This window comes from Myotis lucifugus, unplaced genomic scaffold, assembly GCF_000147115.1.
Source record: "Myotis lucifugus unplaced genomic scaffold, Myoluc2.0 scaffold_238, whole genome shotgun sequence".
Lineage (NCBI taxonomy): Eukaryota > Metazoa > Chordata > Mammalia > Chiroptera > Vespertilionidae > Myotis > Myotis lucifugus.
In genome coordinates this window covers 182,307-203,002 of record NW_005871286.1, presented here as the reverse complement: position 1 = coordinate 203,002, position 20,696 = coordinate 182,307, and the positions used below count along the sequence as shown (strand labels likewise).

The 20,696-nt window shown below is 41.9% G+C and overlaps 1 protein-coding gene across 1 annotated transcript in view; it reads right to left on the bottom strand.

Annotated features, from left to right (window-relative positions):
- The window catches only part of NEB (nebulin), a 192,085-nt gene that overhangs the window by 34,749 nt on the left and 136,640 nt on the right, over positions 1-20,696 (bottom strand). Inside the window, 20 exon segments of the mRNA XM_023762218.1 lie at positions 319-423; positions 1,976-2,080; positions 4,173-4,280; positions 4,640-4,744; positions 6,332-6,436; positions 7,054-7,158; positions 8,482-8,586; positions 9,856-9,960; positions 10,601-10,705; positions 11,122-11,226; positions 11,978-12,082; positions 12,329-12,433; positions 13,279-13,383; positions 14,822-14,932; positions 15,249-15,347; positions 15,987-16,091; positions 16,193-16,297; positions 16,399-16,506; positions 17,880-17,987; positions 19,081-19,188. Of these exon segments, the coding sequence (XP_023617986.1) occupies positions 319-423; positions 1,976-2,080; positions 4,173-4,280; positions 4,640-4,744; positions 6,332-6,436; positions 7,054-7,158; positions 8,482-8,586; positions 9,856-9,960; positions 10,601-10,705; positions 11,122-11,226; positions 11,978-12,082; positions 12,329-12,433; positions 13,279-13,383; positions 14,822-14,932; positions 15,249-15,347; positions 15,987-16,091; positions 16,193-16,297; positions 16,399-16,506; positions 17,880-17,987; positions 19,081-19,188 (2,112 nt within the window).

Genomic DNA, 20,696 nt, shown 5'->3' with positions numbered 1-20,696 from the left:
TGCTACAGAATGGGGGCAGAGGCCTCCTGGCCCCTCACTTCCTGCTGAGCTCCTCCTTCCCAGCCCCGAGGCCAAGACCAAGGCCCCCAAGCCTGCTCGCCTCCAGCCCCACCCCAGCCTCGCTTAGGACTCCGAACCATCCGTGTGTGGGCCCAGCTGTGGGAGCCAGGCTCTGGGGCCAGGTCTGCTTCCTGAGCCGGCCTACTACTCCCACAACCCCTGTCCTTGGATCTCAAATGGGCTAGGTTAGCACCCTCGATGGTGGTTATCATGACTAATTATTGCTTTTCTGTCTCAGGCGTGTCTCTTCTCTCTCACATCGCTTTGCTGCAGGGAGGACTTGGCGGCCTGGAGGAAGTCCGGTCGGTCAGGGATCCACCTCCAGTGGGCTTTGTTGGCTTCGTACAGCTTCTTGTAGTCCAGCTGTTTTTAACAAGAGGAAAACAAGTCGCATCAGTCAGGGGGCTGAATTCCTAACCACACGCATGGCACAGAGAGACTCGGCTTGCATTTTCACATACAACAAATCGTGGTTCTTTATGCAAGAGAGAGCCCCAGTGAAAATTTCTCTACAATTTATGCAGCTGGTCAGCCACTCAAGAGGTCTTCTTGTGGGACCTTTTGGTCCCAATAGGGGCTAACATGTTTAAAGGCCTCTGGGGGAAAAGATTCTACTATCTTTCCAGCTCTGCCAGTGTAGCTTAGTCATCTTTAGAGCACTTGACCACTTTTAACTTCTAACTAAATTCAGGCTTAATTAAAATAATATTAAACATTTTTGTAAATTCTTTTGCACCAGGCACTTTTCTAAGTGCTTTATAATTATTAGCTTATTTAATCTTTGTAAGAACTGCATGCAGTTGACAGCTGAGGAACTGCCTAGAAGGGTTAGTAACCTGCCCAAGGTGAGACAGCTAGTAACAGGTGTAACTGGGATTCAAAGCTAGGCAACCTGGCTTTAGGGTGCCTTTAGAGTTAGACCTTCGTCTGAGCCGCAGAACTGGCTGCCTTGAGCCAAATCTGAGGCACAGAAGTGTCTGCAATTTAATTTGTGTCCTTGGGAAGAGCCCTCTCTATCAGGCACATTCTTTCCTCTCTCTCTCTTTTTGTCAAGGGTTAATTTGCACACAAAATGTCCATACATCTATGTATACTACTTGATGAGTTTCCCCCCGTTATTGTGAAATTTTTCAAACATACGACAGAATTGCAAGAATCTTAAGAATCTTATAGAGAATACCCACCACCTGCATTCTACAATGTGCATCTTACTGCAATTGCCTTTCCCCACATCCATCCTGCTTCCCACCCCTCAATCCATCCTCAGGACATCTGTAAGTCACCTGCCAATCCCTACAGGCATTTCAGTTTGCTGGCCCTAACAAGCGTATGTTCTCTCTGGCACTAGTGGGCGCTAATTGGATTATAATGGTTTCATTTTATAAATATATATATACTTAAAGCTGATACTCATCTAAATGCACAAAAATGTTTCTGTGGTTGAGGCTGTAAGATGCCCCACTACAAAGAAATGAGTCAGCGCAGGGAGATCTGAGCAGAAGGAAGGCTTAGGCCAACTCCTGACAGCACCAAGTGGTTAAATTTGTTTTTGTCCGTAAAGAACAGGCTCTAGGGTTTGGGGCAGGAGGAGAATATGGAGGGTGGAGGAAATGAAAGATACTGAGATAATTTCTAAAATGCAACTCTCATTTCAGAATTAAGTCTCATATTTCTCAGCCACCTAGCACCAAGGCTGAGTGGGTGTAATGACTGTGGCACAGGATGGCCACCCTTGCTCTTCCCCATTGACCCCTGCGAGAACCAGAGGCAGCATGTAGATTTCAGCATCCTTATGCACACTCCTGGCACCTAACTCTTGATCTGGACTCAATCTCGGGAAGAGATGTAAGAGACCCCATGTCCTGCAGAAGCTGATGAATCCCCCGTTAGGCTAGGGGAAGTTTACGGAACTTACGTTGGTGTTGACTTTGTAGGCGTCCTTGGCTGCTTTGATATGCACGGCATCTGGCTTGATGGTGCAGTTGGACTTGTTTCTTTGGTAAACTTCTTTGTATTTCAGCTGTGGGAGGCAATACAATGACCAGGTTAACTTTTGATAGCAGTCTACTATGATACTTAAAAAAATAAGAAATTAAAACCATGATTATAGTACACACTGCTCCTTAGGGCAGAATGAATCTGTGGGTAGAAAGGTTGTGGCCATGCAGACATGTGCGTTCCTGTCTCAGATCTTAAAACCAGCTCCCAGGACACACTGAACGTGCTCACTAGTGTCACGGTGGCACTTACATCCCCTGAGGTTGTGCTGGAAGGGCCAGCTGCACAGCTTTCCCTGTAATGTTCTCCCCTTTTCCAAATCAGAAAATTCCAAGTTCAGAACATCTTAAAAACTGCTGATGGAAGCGTAGCGCCTCCCACCCAGATGGAATGAGTCTTGCCCTCCTTCTGTACCCCCCACAGTTCCAGCTGTTATCACCTCATGTCGTAATTATTTGCTTAACTGTCTATTCTTTCCATTAAGCTGAACTCCTCCAAGGGCAAAGACTGTGTGTCATTCATCATCTGTTTCTAGTGTCAGGCACATTTGTTCCTGGTGTCAGGCACAAAGAAACCCAATACATATTTGATGAATGAGTGAACGGATGGATGGATGGATGCAGTCATCACTATCATCACCGCTAGAGCCACATCTGGCCAGTTTGGGCATAGGAGGGTTTGGATGGGAGGGAGAGTGTCAGGGAAGGCTTAGTCTCAGGGCCCAACAGGTAGTTCCCCCATCCTGGGCCCAGGTTTTCTAGCTTCACCCAATTCTGCTCCTTGTAAATTTCAGGGCCCTGGAGCCTCACTTGGGTTTTCTCACTAATTGTTGCTGAGGGATCCCAGGTATTAAAGTGGTTAAATCTGAAGTGAAACTGTTCTAAGGAAGTCTGGTAGCATTACTAAATTTGCTTGATGACAATTTTCTGCACTCCACCACACACATAAATCAATATCTCCAGGGGAAAGGCCTGGAAATCCATATTTTTCATCCATATATCAGGTGATTGTTAGAATCAGAAAATGTGGGAGAATGGACACCGGAATGCTTCATTTTTCTACAGTGAAAGGGGAGGGCTGCTCCGCATGAAGAATTGACCTGACAGATGCTTATGAATACCCGGTGTCCATGTTTGAAGTGCCAAAACTTAGTTTAACATGAAAAATATGAAAATTTTTAAAATACATTTCTGTCTTCATAAACGGTGCATGAATGTATTTAACATTTTTTCATGGCAGCTCAGGGCCAGCATTGTGAACACATTTATTCATCAGGGAATTCCTGAGCACCAATCAAGGTCAAGGCTATGGGTAAGGATGCGTGCACTCCACAGCTGTCTTTAATATTCTCTCCAGTGCAGTGCAGCCATGGATTTCCTTAATTTTTTTTTAAATGAACAATCATGATATTTTTCAATCACGGAATCTATCTATATATCTAGCAATTTGTGAATATAATTTCTCCTCAAATTCAGGATATTTGAATTTAATGGCTATCTTGTTTCTCTTAGTCAAGATAAAGTGTATAGAGTATTCATAGCATTTATGGCATATTGCATTTTTCAAAATGGTCTCTACAACATCCTGCCACCTTTCTACAATGTAACCCTGCCACTTATTCATCCAGAGGTGGCATCTATCTCTTCACCCATTGAATCTGGGTATCCACTGTGCCCAATAAAATACAGCAAAAGTGTCTTTTGTCAGTTCTAGGAATAGCCCTTAACTGGTCTGGAAGCTTCTATTCCAGCCTCCTGGAACCCACCCACTGTGCTGTGAGATGTCCAAACCACATGGGGGTGGGGGATGGGGGAGCTGTCTATGCAACAGCAGAGCTCCAGCCCAGAATCATCATCAACGACCAGCCATGTGAGTGAGCCTTCTTGAGGTGCTGGCCCACCTGAGCCTCAGCTGTCTGCCAACAGCATGTGGGATAGAAGATCCACTCGGCTGTGCCCACTCAGCTCACAGAATCATGAGGCGGAAAATGATTGTTTTAAGTCACTAAGTTTTAGGGAGATTGTTACACAGAAATAGATAACGGAACCAGGGTTTGTTAGATCACATGAGAGAGGCCAAGCTGAGAGGGACCTCGAAGCCATTCTGATACTTACATCACTGACTTCATCTTTGACCTTCCGGACATGCAGCAACATGGGCGTGTCGTGGATTGTGGTGTAGCCTCTGGGCTTGGCCTTGTTGTATTCCAATTTGTAAAGTATCTAAAGGAGATGAAAACGCAGAAGGAGACAGTGTTATACATCTCCATGCACAGTGCAATGTCATGTGACATTATAAGTGCAAAGGGCTTTTGTGAGTGTCTATAAAGGGGAGTGAATTCAACAGGTGCTTTTGTGCTTTCTGCCAAGGCCCTGGTGCTCCTGAAATGGGGTGTCTCCCAATTTGGTTGGAACAGTTCTTTATTGTAAAAGTTCTGAGCATAGCAGGACATTTAGCACCCTTGCCTCACTCCCACTGAATGGCAGAAGCGTCTTCTGGACATTGTGACAGTCTAGAATTCCCTCCACATTTGCAAATGCCTCCCGAGTTTGAGAATCTGTTCAGTGTTTCTTGTACTTACATCACTGATTTGTTTGTTGACTTTTGTAGTACGCAGGTGTTCCGGAGTGTCCACAATTGAGGTAAACTTGTCCTTAGATTTTTCATACTTTTTCCTGTACTTGATCTAAATTGTGGAATAGAAGACCAAGTTAACTCTAAGCAGTGGAAGAGAGGGCTTTAAGGAATCTAATGTTCCCCTTGAGAGAGTCCCACAGCAAATAGTAGGATTATTATACAAGCCACAGATAGGGGGAATGGGGTCATGCTTTCTCTTTAAATCCTAATTGAAAATGTTTAATATAAACCTGTACTTGATAGCAAGCTTGCAATGGACTGAGAAAATAACAACAATAAGTGATAATCCCATACATTTTGTACATGCAGAAACTGAGGCCCAGACGGGGTAAGAGACTAAACTAAGGGTACATGTAGAGTGAATCTCAGAGCCAGGACTAGACCCTTAATCTCTGGACTCTGACAAGTCATGATTCACTCACAATACAGGGTGGGGCAAAAAGTAGGTTTATAGTTCATACGGAAAATAATACCATAATTAGATTTACAGTTGTGAGTATGGAAGATAATACAATAATGAATAAATACTAATATAAGAATAAACTGTGTTTCCCATACAACTGTAACCCTACTTTTGCCCAATCCCGTATGCTGCATCGAACATGTATGACCTCTTAAGATATGTTTCCACATCAAAGATGCAATAGATGTAAAATAAAAAAACAAGTATATAGAGTTTAAAGAATTTATCATTTTAGAAAAGACATTCATTTTTGTAATTTTCAAGTCATGATTTTTTTTCATGCACATAAGCTGTTTCAAGCAGCACAGATACAGAGAGCACAGCACTATCTCATGCACAACTATTTGATGATCATATCAGGACAAAAAAAAAAGTGGCAGGCCAATAGGATATTCCTAGGGAGACCTCATTCCCCTCATTTCATATGCTGATGATGTCACACAAAAGTGATAAAACAAGTTCCTAATACAAAAGATTGATTAAAACTTTTTTGGTATGGGGACAATGGCATTTTATGAACATTGTTTTTGGTAGTTAAGCAATCATCACCATTTTTTGCTGCTTCAAATTTACCTTTCAGCATATGATGGAAAGGCGGTGGTGGTGTGCTTCTACTGACCTTGTGGGAAGGTAATGTTATTAGCAACGCTGTTAACAAGTGTGCAAGAGGACAGAAGTGCCGGAAATAACCTAGCAGATTCAGCATCAAACTCAAGAGGGGCCATGACTATGTACAATTGTAAAAGAGCTGTACTGTAATCTTCATCTGTCCTAAATGGTACACTTGTAGTGATCATTGAACAATGGCCAAAATTAGATAAAAAACTAAATATTCAGACCTTTTAAATGCTGTTGAATCTATTTAATATACCCAGTCTCTCAGGAATCTATTTGGGGAGGGGGCAAATATTGAAAAATATCAATGAATGTTATACCAATTTGGAAATAAAGTTTGGAAAAGTCTCAGCTAATCTTACTAGGAGTTCCCTAGGTGTCAGATGATATACAGATGGCGTCATCACAGTGGCGGCCACATCCAGTGCTCATTTACCAGGAATGAACATTTATGCAGCTTTATCATGTGAAACCATGGGTAGGGGGCAGGGAAAGGAAGTCAAGGAAAGCATAAAGATGAATGCCCCCAAGACTTCTTCCCATCACATCCGAAATTACCTGGCTCCACATGTATGTGTTGTAGAGGGCAGTCAACATATCTGGACGCAGAATTTCATTACATCCTCGTTTCAGAAGCATCTTGGCACTAGATTTATATTTTCTCTGTTCATGCAAAGAGCAGTGAAGCACAAAAGAGACTTAAGAACATGGCTCTATATCCCCATCACCTCTGAGTGAAGAGATGTAGGCAGACACACTGTATGTGCTCACATATACGTGTGGGTGAAGACACCGAATACATTACAATGCCAAGCAGAATGACTGCAACACCTGCAGTTGACCATCCATCCTCCTTGTGAATGGGGAATGAATGACATAGGAAATGCCTTATAGGAAAAAGGACATCATTGGAGTAGGAAAATATGGCAGGGAGTTTTGTTTTCTTTCCTTCCATGAATTTGCTTCTTTGTTTTTGGTTTTGCAACTCAATTTGCAATTTACAACTGCCGGCTAACAACAGGGCTTCCAGAGGAATAAAGGGTGGAAGGACCCAGCTTTCCTTTTCCTCTTCACTGCAGCACATGTGAGCACACAGAGCATGGACTGGCACACTCAAAGAGCTCATGGGCTCTTTGGGTGGCTGGACAGATACTGTGAAACAGAACATCCCAATATCATAGGCAGGACCTATGACATCCTTGCAGCAGACAGGACAACATCTCATGAGAAACCTGGAGCACAGTCCTGCCTGGGCTGGCCGACCAGCCCCATCACAGTACCTGACTGATCTGGTCGCCTGCGATCTTAGCCAGCAGATGTCTAGGCTCATCGACTACCAGGTGGTATTTATCTTTCCGCTGGTGATAATCAGCTCTGTATTTTTTCTGCTCGGACATCAGATCAAATTATAGCAAGAGTACAACCTCAAGGCTACACAGATACGTCCCCAGATAAACACGCCAGAGGACCAGAAATATCTCATTTGGGGAGGTGGGCGCCCAAAGCATCCGGGATAAACACAGGGAGGCAAAGAGAGTTAAGTGAGGGAAGATTGCCTGGAGAGGGCTGGGGCTTGGGATAGAGCGGATTTATGACACCAAATTGGAGGACCATGTGCCTAAACAGTTCCCATCTCTACATAGGATGCCAATAGTAATGTTAGGATTTATGGCACCTTACATTGTATTTAAAATAAGGCATGATAATCTACAGGTCTACAATCTAAGACTGTGAGAATCGAAAGGAATATTCATGAAAAATTCTAATAGTCTTCTAATGCTAGTTAGTTTATTTAATTATAAAAGAGACCGGAAATCCTTTGTGAGTGTGAAAAATAGAAATAAAATATATCAAGATTGTATTCTAGGAATCTACTAACAGTAATTCTTTAGAGTTGTTCCACCTGGAAATCTACTGAAAATGAACAAAATCAAATTAAAAAGGGGAAAAAAGTCATATATTGAAAAAATATGCCATTGGTTACATTTCCATTTTTAGATACATTTTACTAATTTTCTAACATTGTTCATGAATTCATGTAAATCTCTGGAATATCCAAAGATAGGAAATTAAATATAAAACCATCCAAACATTTAAGTTAATCAATAGCTTGGTTATTTCAGTCATTTTAAGCTAAATTTAACTTAAATTATTACAAAGATAGTTCCAGGAAAGACTAGGTAGAAAATAAAAGAATATTTTGGGGACAAATGGCTACTTCTCTGCACCAATATATGAATAAACAATGGCAATACAATTGAATGCCAAATCACAACAATCCCTTTAAGGGTGGCTTTTCCAACCACTGCCATTTCTGTGCCATGGTAGAGATGCTAAATTAACCTTGAACTTCTGTGTCTCCCAATTCTACACAGTATCCTGTTTTAGGGAGTTCAGCTGATAGTCAACGAAATCCTTTACCTCCTTGCTGTCATCACCCAAAAGGCTGTGCTGCCCTGTGCTAGTGGGAACAGAGTGGTGATGGCTGTGGGGCCCTCCCACCACTCGGAACATCCCTTCACTTGGTCTTGTCCATGCTTTTGGCAGAGCCCACCAGAGGGTGACTTTATAAGAGTCTTTCCAGATCTTTATCTTGAATCAACACTTAGAAAGGCTTTTCTGTCATTTTACTTATTGGGTTGTAATCAAATAAGTCTATAGACTTCGGAAGGAACTGCATAGGGTTAATTGGGTCAGGTCATACATACCTCATTCATCAACTGAGTTGCATACTTGAAATGCCTATTGATTGGACAATCGGCTTCATACTTGAAATTTGACTTTGTCCTTTCAAATATCTCCTTATACTTATACTAGAGAAAACAGAATGTGGTTAATTGATAGCAGGCTGTGATTATCTTAAGAATGAGACATGCCTTTTAGTTTATCATACAATTGTGATAATTTACTCATAGAGTTAACAAGTAATTACTAAATGCTTACTCTGTCTCCCAAGGCAATGAAGGGTATATCCACCTGGATTTCTTGAAAACTCACTCCAAAATATATTTTTTACTGACTGGATGAAAAACAGATCTATTTTCCAAATTAGGCAAAAATCCAAATCAGTTCCTTCTTTGTTCCTATGTATTATAGTGATTATTATTTTTATTTTGAAGGTATTACCATATGCAGTTGAAAGCAGTTTTTAGTCCATTAGTTTGAAATAGTTTTTTGGTAATTAATCAGATAATCATAATATTTTAGGGCTGGGATGGGCTAACATTTAGATCATCACCTATTTTTTAATGACCCCATGAACTAAGAGGTTTTTTTTAAAAAAATAATTTAAAATAATTGTAAACAAAGAATGCGTGACAGAATGAATGAGGCCCACAAAGTCTACTGTATTAACTATCTGGCTGGTTTAAGAAAAGTTTGTTGACTACTATTTTAGAATTCAAAGAAAGCTAATCCAACAGCTTTATTTTGGAAATAGGAAAATGTTGCCATAAAAAACAGTTATTTGCCTCGAGTCACACAAGTGTGTGGATTCAAATAATCCCACTTTAATCCCGACGTGGTTCAGTGGTTGAGCATCTATGAACCAGGAGGTCCAGGTTCGATTCCTGATCAGGGCACATGCTCAGGTTGTGGGCTCGATCCCCAGTGTGGGGCATGCAGGAGGCAGCCAATCAATGATTCTCTCTCATTATTGATGTTTCTATCTCTTCCCACTCCCTTCCTCTCTGAAATCAATAAAAATATATTGTTAAAAAATAATCCCACTTTATATCCCACCATGTCAACTCTAATAGGGTGAATTACCCAGAGACATATTAATAGGGAGGGAATTCTGGCAGAGATATGAGTTGTTCTGAAATGACCACTTATCAAAGTCAAATAAATGATATAACTAAATGATGACTATAGTCAATGAGGTCAGTACTAAAAAAATTTGAGATATGCCACTTTAGCAGAGCCCATGAGACGGTGGACAGTTCAGTATGTACTCCAACTACAGGGACTAGAAGTGAAGATCAGGGAGGAAATATGAAAAAGCTATATACTCAGTGTTAATTCTCTCTGTGAGCACTGAAATACGTTAAACGGATGTGGACACTATCCTTGAGGAGATATACCTTGCTGTAGAGAGTCTTGTTCTGCTCAGCCAGAGTGAAGTCGGGGGTATCATAGGCATAGCAACCAATTCCTTTAAGCCAGGTCAAATCTTCTTTGTATTTTACCTGGAAGAAGAATGTCATCAAAGAGTTTTAAGAACCTATCTCCAAATAGCAGTAGGTTAGGATCGATACAAGTGGAACAAATAAAAGTTCTGACCACTGAGACATATAGGATAATAAAGTATCAAAACAATTATTTAAGAGAAGTTTCCAATAATACTTTTTTCTGCTTACATTATGGTGAATTATATGTGGAAATTTTTATTTTTAATACTAATTAAAACAATTCAAATGTGACAGGTGTACTTTCCTAGAGACCATATTGTGAACTTCGCAGATGTATTTTCCTATAGAAAGCTGACATTTCTTTCTAAGTGAGCATCGTTACCTGTCTTGATTGCTTCATGAAGTTGTCTCTTCAATTGACCAAAAGTAGGTTATTGCTTAGATGAAGTATATCACTTCCGGCCATGTAATATGATATAATACATTTGGAAGAAAAATTAGGTTTATAAATTGGAATATATTTTTTCTCTCCCAAGTTGAAGTTCACTCATTTGTCAATGAGTTTCATGATTTAAACATCCATGCATGAGAACCAACATTGAGTCACATGTTTAATTGGTTTTAGTGCAGTTTTTGATTCCCTAAGTCACATGGACAAATGAATTTATACGTGAAAATGGAAGACTTGAAGACTCACATCACTGACTGCATCCCTGACTGCCTGGTGGTGGAAATGCTCTGGGCTATCAGGAATGGACCTCCAGATTCCCAGCTGGCTCATGTAGTTCTCCTTGTATTTCACCTGTGGGAAAAACACAAAGTCAGGTATAACATCTGATCCAAAATTAATGCAAAAAAAGTCTACTTATTTCCAGAGAGTTTTAGGGAAGGGAGGATACTTTTTTGTTTTTTAATCCTCACCCAAGGATATTTTTCCATTGATTTTTAGAGATTGGAAGAGAGAGAGAAAGAGAAATATTGATGTGAGAGAGGCACATTGATTGGTTGCCTCCTGCATGAGCCCCAACGAAGGCCTAGGCGGGGGAGGAGCCTGCAACTGAGGTATGTGCCCTTGACCAGAATCGAACCCAGGACCCTTCAGTCCACAGGCTGATGCTTTATCCACCGAGGCAAACCGGCTAGGGCAAGGGAGGACTCTTTTTAAAACTGATGGTGGCTCATTGAGCCTCACGCAAGTAGATATACGGAGGGACGTACTTTACTGATGTCATCTGTGACTCGGCGATGGTACACAATGTCCAGAGCGTCCTTCACGGTGTGGTATTTCCCTTTGGTCTTTTCAAATGTTTCTTTGTAGCGTAGCTGGAAGGAGAAAACACACATGGATTATGAAAAACTACCGAGTTAAATAATTGAAGGCTTTTAAGCTTGAGGTTTCTCTCAGGTTTTCCCATGAATAAATTTAGGAGAGATTTAAAAACGGATTTCACATCCTGGAAGAGAAAAAGGACATGAGGAGGAACCTATTAAAATCTGAATAAAGCATAGAGTTTTGTGAATAATGTATCAATATTGACTCATTGGTGGTGACAAATGTATGACGGTCATGTAAGGTGTTAACAACAGGGGGAACTAGGTGTAGTCTAATTTAATTATCACAATTCTTATGCTCATTCCCCACATCAGAAAACAGTCTCAGAAAAAAACAGGTAAGGTATACAGAGGCAATCAGCAGGCAAATGACAGTATCAGGATTTGAAACCATGTTTGGCTGACTCCAAGAACATGACTTTATAGGCAAGTAATTAGTTGTCAAGTATTCCCTAGGAAATGCTACCAAAGACTCACAAGAAAGGGCCATCTTCTTAGAAGAGCAATGAGAAGAGTCATAGGCTTTTGGCATTACTCCTAGCTACTACTTTGCCTAACTGGTATTGTTTGTGCCTACTTTTTTTTTTTTTTTAAGTTTTTGGATGTGGTGTTTCTTTTTTTCCTGCTCCATGTGTGGCTCAGAACCTTGAACTATGGATATGACTAATCTTTTCTGTTTCTTAGGTACCTCAACCCCCCGCTGTCCCTACCACAGCAGAAGAAAGAAGGAAGGGATGCATACATCACTGGCGTTCCAGTAAGCCTTCTTGGCTCTGATGAGGACTGGTGTGTCTGGGATTGGGGTGTACTTGTCCTTCATCTTTTCATACTGAATCTTGTACTTGTTCTAAGAAATAGAGATAGAAGAGAGAGACAAAGTTAAGTTCAAGTGTTTTCATCCCTCACAATCCGCAACCATGTCACAGATCCACAGTGTATTATGCTCATTAGGAGAATGGCTCCGCCTCCTGTTCTTGATGTTGCTGAGCACCATTTATAGACATGAGCTCTCCTATCAGAGGCAGCAGGTGAAGGATTTAGCGAGCATTTTTTTTCTCTAGCCCAGTGCCTCAGTGCCAAATTCCCAGCTCACCTCGCTGACCAGGTCCTTCACGTCTTTGGCATGCTTCAAGGCTGTGGTCTGGTTTCCAGCGTGATGATGGGGTCTCTCTTTGGTGGCAAGTTCAACATATAGATACTAAATAATCAGAATAGGGATCAGATGTTATAGAGAGAAAATACTTTTTTATTTAGCATTTAGTCTTCTCTATTCAACAGGCATGCACCTGTTGTCCTGCTTTTTTGTTTGTTGTATGTGTTCTGTTCATTTGTTTCTCTCTATGTCTCACATCTGGAAACACATATTTGCACTCCAATTGTCTAATAATCTTATTGCTGAGTATAGTTTAATCTAAATCCATATAATACAGAAGGCAGATAGAAGAATAAGAGGATTCTGCCAGAGCCTTCAACATATTTTTTTAAAATATATTTTTATTGATTTCAGAGAGGAACATCAATGATGAGAGAGAATCATTGATTGCCTCCTGCAAAGCCCCCTACTGGGGACTGAGCCTGCAACCCAGGCATGTGCCCTTGGCAGGAATCGAGTCCGGGACCCTTCAGTCCGAAGGCCAATGCTCTATCCACTGAGCCAAACCAGCTAGGGCCTTCAACATATTTTTTATCCATTTTTGCCTGAATGCATGAATTGTAATTTCATTTGTCTGTGGAAAATAAATAGGTTCTATAGAATAAGTCAAGCAATTTATTTTCACTCCCTGGAGTCCACAGACTCCTCATCCAATAACAGAAGTTGAATAGAACTTGGAAAAGAAGACATGGCATTTACCTGCTCATGTAAAACAAACCATGGTTAGGATGGCCCAGACAAGCACTGCCTCTTGAAATTAATAGGCATTCAGTTGCATCAAGGACAACCAAGTGTGAGAGGCTGCTGCTGACATGAGTGGTCAGACACCCACAACCGCCCCCTGTGATGCCAGCGTGGTGGGTTTATGAATCTTCCTTTACTAACTTTACCTGACTCTGAAGCTTCTGCCCTTGCTTGGCTCTTAGAAGATCAGGTGTATCAGGAATTGAAGTGAAGATGGACTTCTGCTTCTTGCCTTTAGCTCTGTACACCAGCTGGACACAAAACAGGCATCAGTATCATTTCTGCTCCGTGGACATGTTCTCTGCAGATGCCTTTATTACTTACTTCATGGAAGAAGCAGGGGCCGTCCCACTGCAACAAGCTCAGTTTCTTCCCGATAAACCAATATTTTATGTACCTCATGGGCTTCCTTTACTTTTTCCCTCTTTTATCAAAATACACTCTGTAGCTTGTCCAAGATTCACGCCTCCTGCTGTGATCCTGGTTTCTTCTTACTAGTCCCTTCTAGGACCCAGTTCCAACATTATTCCTTCCCGTCCATGACCTCCAGTTTTCCCAGCCCTCTCCCTTCATCTGCAAACAGATTCAAGTCCCTCCCTTCATTTTCCAGCCTCTACCACTGACCTTGTTCCTCTTTTTTACAGCCAAGCAGACTATGCGTTTTTCCCCCCTTCTCAAACAGTTTAATAGCAAATAAACAAAGGAAGGAACCATACTTGGCAGATACAAAGTGACTTTTTGTCCGTGTGTCTGTGCAATTAAAACAGATTGAGGTTCCCCATTGAAACAAAAGGGAAAGCGCACACAAAAAGGAGATTCCTTTTAAATGCATACTCCCTTGCTCCAAACTTGTAACATTTTTCTCTTCTCTTTTAATCCACTACACAAATTCTGTGATCAGGTCAGAAAAGCGACAAAGGCTCTTCCTGCCTGTTTTTAAAAAACCATTCAAGTCCATAATTTTCTACATAGTACAATGTTCTTTTTCTTTCTTTTGATTAATTTCTCAAGGCGACAGTTCGGCTTCCTTCCAATCACTCCAATGAAGTCACTCTCAATAAGATTATAAAAAACTTTACAATGGCCAAATCCAAGAATGCTTCTCTGTAGCAACTGAAACCCTGAGCAGTTTCATTCCCGAGCACTCTCCTCTGCCTTCCATTCTAGCATTCTCCCTCTGGGAGCAGCTTCCTTCTGTGGTTCTGCCCTCCCCCAGGCTGCTATTCGCTGAAGTCAAGGGTTGACCCTCAGTGCCAGGAAAACAGATGAAAATGAGGGGCACTCAAATACGCTGAAGTAGTTTGGAATTTATTGAGCGGGAATAGAGCAGGTCGCCAGTGAAGACTTTTTAAATGACACTACCACAATTAGGGTTCATGATAGCAGGAATTAAAGAGAGATGTTTGAAATAAATTCATTTGGAAACTACAGCAATAGTGTAAGACAGAGGGACTTTCCAATCTATAAAATCATGAAAACTCTCAGCAGTCCTGGTCCTAGGTAGAGCAAATATCAATATCCTTATCTTATTAAAAGGGGACAAAAGTAAACTGAGGCAAAGTGAGATCAATTGACTTGCTTAGACGTGTTGGCGACTCTGTAATTAAGGCAGAAGGGAGATCTTTGCCTCATGTAGTTGCCTGAAAAATGCTCCCTAGAGGAACACATCCCTGGTGGTGACCTCCTTACCTCACTCAGATGTGTCTTCAGTTCTTGCACTGTTCTGTACTCCGGAGTGTCAAGCACCACTTTGTATTTGTCTCGCATCTTCCTTGCATTGTCAGTGTACAGGTAATTAGACTGAAAACCAAAAACAGAAGGAAAATAAAAGTTGAGTCATCATTCAAGGAACTGCATGTCATGGTCACCCATTGTCTTTCAAATGGCTGATATGTGCAAGTCAAGCTGAGCCCCCCTGTGCCCTGGAGGCCTTTGCAGGCAGGGACAAAACAATTGTCATCTACCTAAGCTCATGACTTGCTCAAGTGGGTCATGACTTGCTCAAGTGGGTTAATGTCAAATTTCCCCTTAAAAGTGGCTGTAGGCAGATGTCCTGCCCAGCTCCTGGAAGCTGTGTAGGGGTAGCCACGTGTTGTGAAGATGGGCGGGCACTCACCCAGAGCTTCCGCAGGAACCGGGAACGGACCATGTCAGGAGTGTCCATCAGGAAGCAGCCCATTCCCTTCAGGATCTGCAAGTCCTCTTTGTATTTAATCTGTGTGGCAAAAATAGAAATACAGCTGGTCAGGAGCAAATATAAATCAAGAATAAATAAGACAGAGTAGTGAAGCTTTTTTTTTACTGATATATCTTTCATTTTGATTCTACACATCCACCTTGTACTCTTAGTCTGTTTGCACGCAAGTAAATCACAGATTTTGAAATTTAAATCTCTAGCCCTGATCCGAGGAGAGGACACAGCTATTATTTTATGACTGCATTGACGGGAGAAGGGCTTCGATGGGATAAAGTGGTCTTTTAGGAGAAGGAAATGTCCAGGGAAGAAAAAGAAAATGGCAGCAGGAAGTTGCTTAAGGAGGTGGGAGCAGGGATGAGCAGGGGAAAGATACTAAACATGAGCTGAAACAGAGGCCACTTAGAGAGTGAAGAGTTGGTAATAATTCAGGGTTGCATGAAGAATGGCGGCCAGCGATTCTTGCATTTCCCAAGTGGTCCCCTTACTACTGTTCCCAAAGCTGGTAAAATGTGGGGTCCTGCTTCCACACTATTTCACCTCCAAGCTGTACATTCAGTTTAGAGGTCCTTAGTGGAAAAGACCACTGATCGGCTTAAATGCTGAAAGAAGCCATCCTCTTCCTAACAGTCTTCCAGAAAGACCCTAAGAGATGCTTACGTCACTGGTGATGTCTCCCACGTAACGGCAATGGAGCACTTGGGGTGTGTATGGCAGCGAGATCATGTGACCCTGCATCTTGAAGAAGTCTGATTTGTAGATCAGCTAAAGAAAAAAGTGTCCAGAAAAACACATGTTAGTGACTGAATGGCTGAAACTCACCCCTGGGTTCCCTGGCCTGTCTTCTCTCCTAAAATAATACCCACCTCACTGACAGCTTCTTGTGTCTTCTTGACTTGGCGGAGTTCAGGTGTGTCAGGGGTTGTGTGGATCTTGTCTTTGAGTTTGTGGTACAGTTGCCGATACAGCCTCTACATTGGAAGAAACACCATTTCAGGTGGTCAATGTGGGATACTGACTGATCAATAAGCAAATATCAATATTTTCTCCACAGAATTTGCATTCACAGTACCTCACTGGTAACATTGTTGACCCTCCGGACATTGACAAATGGAACATCATTGGGGCCAAGTGTATACCCATTTGCCTTGAGGTGTTCATAAACTTCCTTGTACTTGAACTGCAAAAGCAAAGTCAGAATGAGATTACTGATGGGCAAACAAAGAGCAGGATTACATTTCTCAAACCAAAAAGAGATGTCACTTTCATTTGAAAATTAGTCTCTAAGCATTAAGTATAAGGAAAAGTCATTGACAAAATTTTAATAATAGAGTCTTGAAAATTATTTTGTTGGCTAGTACAGCCAGATCCAGAAAGGAATAAAATTCAAGGTTGCCTAGATGAAATCTGTTTGTATACAGTTATGCAAAATGAAAAAAACTCCTATATTTTTAGCTGCAATATGATGGCAAATTAGGAAATGCAAAGAAAAAATAAGAGACTAAAGACTGATGGATGGCTTTACAGATTGATATTGGACTCTCACTGGCCAGCAGATTTGATACACAGAACTCTGAAGGGCAACATGGAAGGGAGAGCTTATTCTCCAGCTGACGGCTTATTTATGGGTCTGATTTGAAGGCCACAGTCACTGGGATTGACTAAACTTCCCTGGGTCTTGTCCTTTGGGTAAATGGTATGAAGTCCCAACCTGGTACTTTTGAAAAGTGGAGAAGGTAGGTGCCTGAGCTAACTCCAGGGCAAGCTACAGGGAGTGAGAAGCTATCCTCTGAGCTGTCTATGAAATGGCACAGAGGGTAAATAGTGAGGCAAGTACCAGGGCCAGCAGCCCGGCAAAAAGTTCTTTCTGTTCAAAGAAATATACAGGGATGTTATATCTTTTTCTTTTTTCTTAAATATATTTTTTATTGATTTCAGAGAGGAAGGGAGAGGGAAAAAGAGATAGAAACATCAATGATGAGAGAGAATTATTGATCGGCTGCCTCCTGCACGACCCCTACTTGGGATTGAGCCCACAACTGGAGCATATGCCCTTGACTGGAATTGAACCCAGGACCCTTCAGTTCACAGGCTGACGCCCTATCTACTGAGCCAAACTGGCTAGGCTGTTACATCTTTTTCAATGACACACTGCAGAAGGAAGACAATACTACTGCCACACATCAGTAGTGAAGGTATGATTTAAATTTCCAGTACGTGGCTTGGGATTGTCCAGGATGCTCTGTGCAAAGGCTAGCAGGAGTAGAAGCATCCGGGCAGCCATGAGCCCCGAGCCAAGGTAACTGAATCACGCAGATGTAATCCCACGGGAGTCCTATGCTAACGCGCTGGGCTGTGCAGGCACTGCTGACCTAGAGGAGCCAGCCAGTTCACAGCGCCCCTGGGAAAGGTGCTGTCTCCCCTGCTCTGCTCCTATCATCATATCATGTTGAACCTTCAGGGTGGGACTGGGGGGATGAGAACAGGCTATTAATGAATATTAGTGCCCCCTCTCACTTCAGACCCCATCTCAATGAGGAGGTGAGCACTCACATAACTGCTCATGTACTGGGTGTCCTTGGAGTGTTTGAAGTTCGGAGTGTCGACCGGAAGCCTGTATCCAGTAGCCAGGGAGCGCTTGCCCGCGTCTCGGTACAGATTCTGCCGAATGAGAAGGATGGGTTAAAGGACATCTACATGTAATAACTGATCTAAGTTAAACAAGTCACATCCTGCTCATGTTAGGTTTTCAATTAGATACTTAAAGTACTATGCTTACTGAATTACTTTCAGAAAGAAATTGAATAAGCTCTAAGAGGCAATTAATCAAATTACTCTTATTGTTTTTTAAAAAGAGAGCAATGAATGCAGAGACTTATAGAAATTAATTCTTCTATGCTTCTGAACATATGCCCAGTTGACTGCATGGTAACTAGCAAGAATTTGGGTTAAGTAGAGAAAACAGTCTACCAAGTGCCACCTCTGTTCTTCACCACACTTTCAGGTAATATTCAAGTTGTCACAAATCTTGAAGACAGTCATAATTATAAAGCACATCTTTGGAATTTTATCTCTCCCCCACCCCCGCCCCCAAACACAGCATTGATGTCAGACTATGAAGCGAGCAGGATGCTCATATTCCTGGCAGAAGGCGGAAGGGGTTTCTGTGCCCTCAAATAGTCTGTCTCTCAGAGGACCTATAGGAGTAAGAACAGTATTTAAAATATTAAAAACAATTTACTCCTAACAGTCAACATAGGAGAGTAGCAATGAAGGCTGAGATCAAAGGCGCACCATCAGGTAACACAGAATAGAGATCTTACACGTGGAGTGGAGTCCACATTCCTTCTTGTCTGAGTTTCACAACAGCAATTTCTAGCTTTATCTCTTATTGTTAGTAATCTTTTATGATCATATGCCTTGTCTTTGTCATTTTGGTTTTAAGCTGTTTGAGAGCAGAAATGGTAGATTGGCCCTCTTCTTTGTAACTTGTAAACATGGCTCCAAAAATGCCCGTTGCATGCTTAGAAAGTCTGGCCAGCCAAGAAGGAAGACAGGCTATGCACTGTTTTTTTTTTTTTTTGTAACTCATGTGAATGGACAGCATGTACAGTATGGAACAGCATTTACAGTGTACAAGGTCAGGCGGAGAAGATGCCCAGGCTGAGGTGCTTGGACAGAGGCCAATGACCCGGCCTCTGTAAGCTGCATCCAGGACACCTGCCAGGCACTTCGTAGCGTTTTCACAGCTCACCTCACTCTGGAGCTTGTATGCGTGAAGAGCCCGGTCCAGATCCACGGTTTTTGTAGTTGGAGCCACTTTGCCTCTGACGCTGTGCACGTAGTCGTAGTGGTAGACAGCCTGGTGCAGAGAGAAGCAGAGTGCACTGATTCAGACTCTGGCAGCATTGTTAGAAAGAAGCAATGTAAAAGGAAACCCAAGTCTCTCTCTCTCTCTCTCTCTCTCTCTCTCTCTCTCTCTCTCTCTCTCTCTCTCTCTCTCTTTAAAGGAAGGGTAGCCTGCGTCCCTTTGCCTAAAGAATTCTGTCTGATATGTTATTGTGCCTTGTCCAATAAGATCAGAGCCAGGGTGTGGCCCCAGACTGAGAAATAAGTGGAAGAGTTGGCTCAGGCATTAGAAGGGGAAGAGTGGCCATTTTGGCACGCCAAGTTCAAAAACAATAGGTCTCAACGTTCTAAGTCACTGGTGGGATAGTTTTATTTATTAACCGGTGGGGTTAAAGAAAGAGCAGCATTGTGCTTGCTCTTCCTGCTCTATAGCAGGCACGGTAGTGGGTGCTTTTCATTCATTTTCTCATTGTACGGGTAAGGATGCTGAGACTTGGAGGGCTAAGTGCTTTTCCTAAGCCTCATTGATTGGTAGAGGCTGGACTCCTTCCACACCTCTAATTTCAGAGCCTGCTTCCTTCTCATTAGTTTGCTCTAACTTATTAGAAGATCTAGACAGTGACACATAAACTTGCTCTTAATACAAGGATACAAAAAGCAATTTTGGAAGCTTTAAAACAACAAGCATCGTATAGACTTAGATCACTTACAACTCCCCCCCCCCCCCCCCCCCCCCGCCAGGGAGTTACCTGAACACATCAGGTCTTAGGAAACAAGAGCAGAATCTTTTTTTATTTTTCAACTACAGTTCACATTCAATATTATTTTATATTAGTTTCAGGGGAAGAGCAGAATCTTAAGTACTTTCTTTCCCAGTGAGAAAAAGCCAGGCACTGCCCACCCAGTCTTTGTATTTGAAACTTCTGCTTGAATGGTGGTCCCTGTCTTTATCACTGGCCACAGTAACATCCCCGATGGGCACTTACGTCACTTATTTGTTTCCTGCTTTGGACAGCCTGGACGTAGACTGGAGTATCCATGACCAAATTGTAGTCATTCCTTGTTTTCTTCACATGAGCTTGGTACTTGATCTGCCGAGAGGAAGAAAATAAGCCTGCGTTAGAACACTCATTATATTGGAGACTGCTGGTTTTCACAGCACTTTTGGTTGTTTTTTAACTCCTGGCATTTACAATCACCAGCATTTATTCAATAGACCAGGGTGTGTTTGAAGTTTATGACAATCAGTGTAATCAATGCTAGGAGGTCTGACAATTGCTCTTCTAGGAATATTTGTTTTCTTATTAACATCTTGAATACAGTATTGATTTTCCTAGGAAATCCTCTCTTTGCCAATAGATCCCATCTATAGCATCACAAACTCCTAATAAATTATATTTTCCTATAATGACAATTATGTGTTCATTAATATATTCAAAATAGCCCAAAAGGTAGAGAGAAGAGCCACATGCCATTTCTCCTCCAGAGAACGATGGGATAGCTCAACTGCGTTGTTGAATA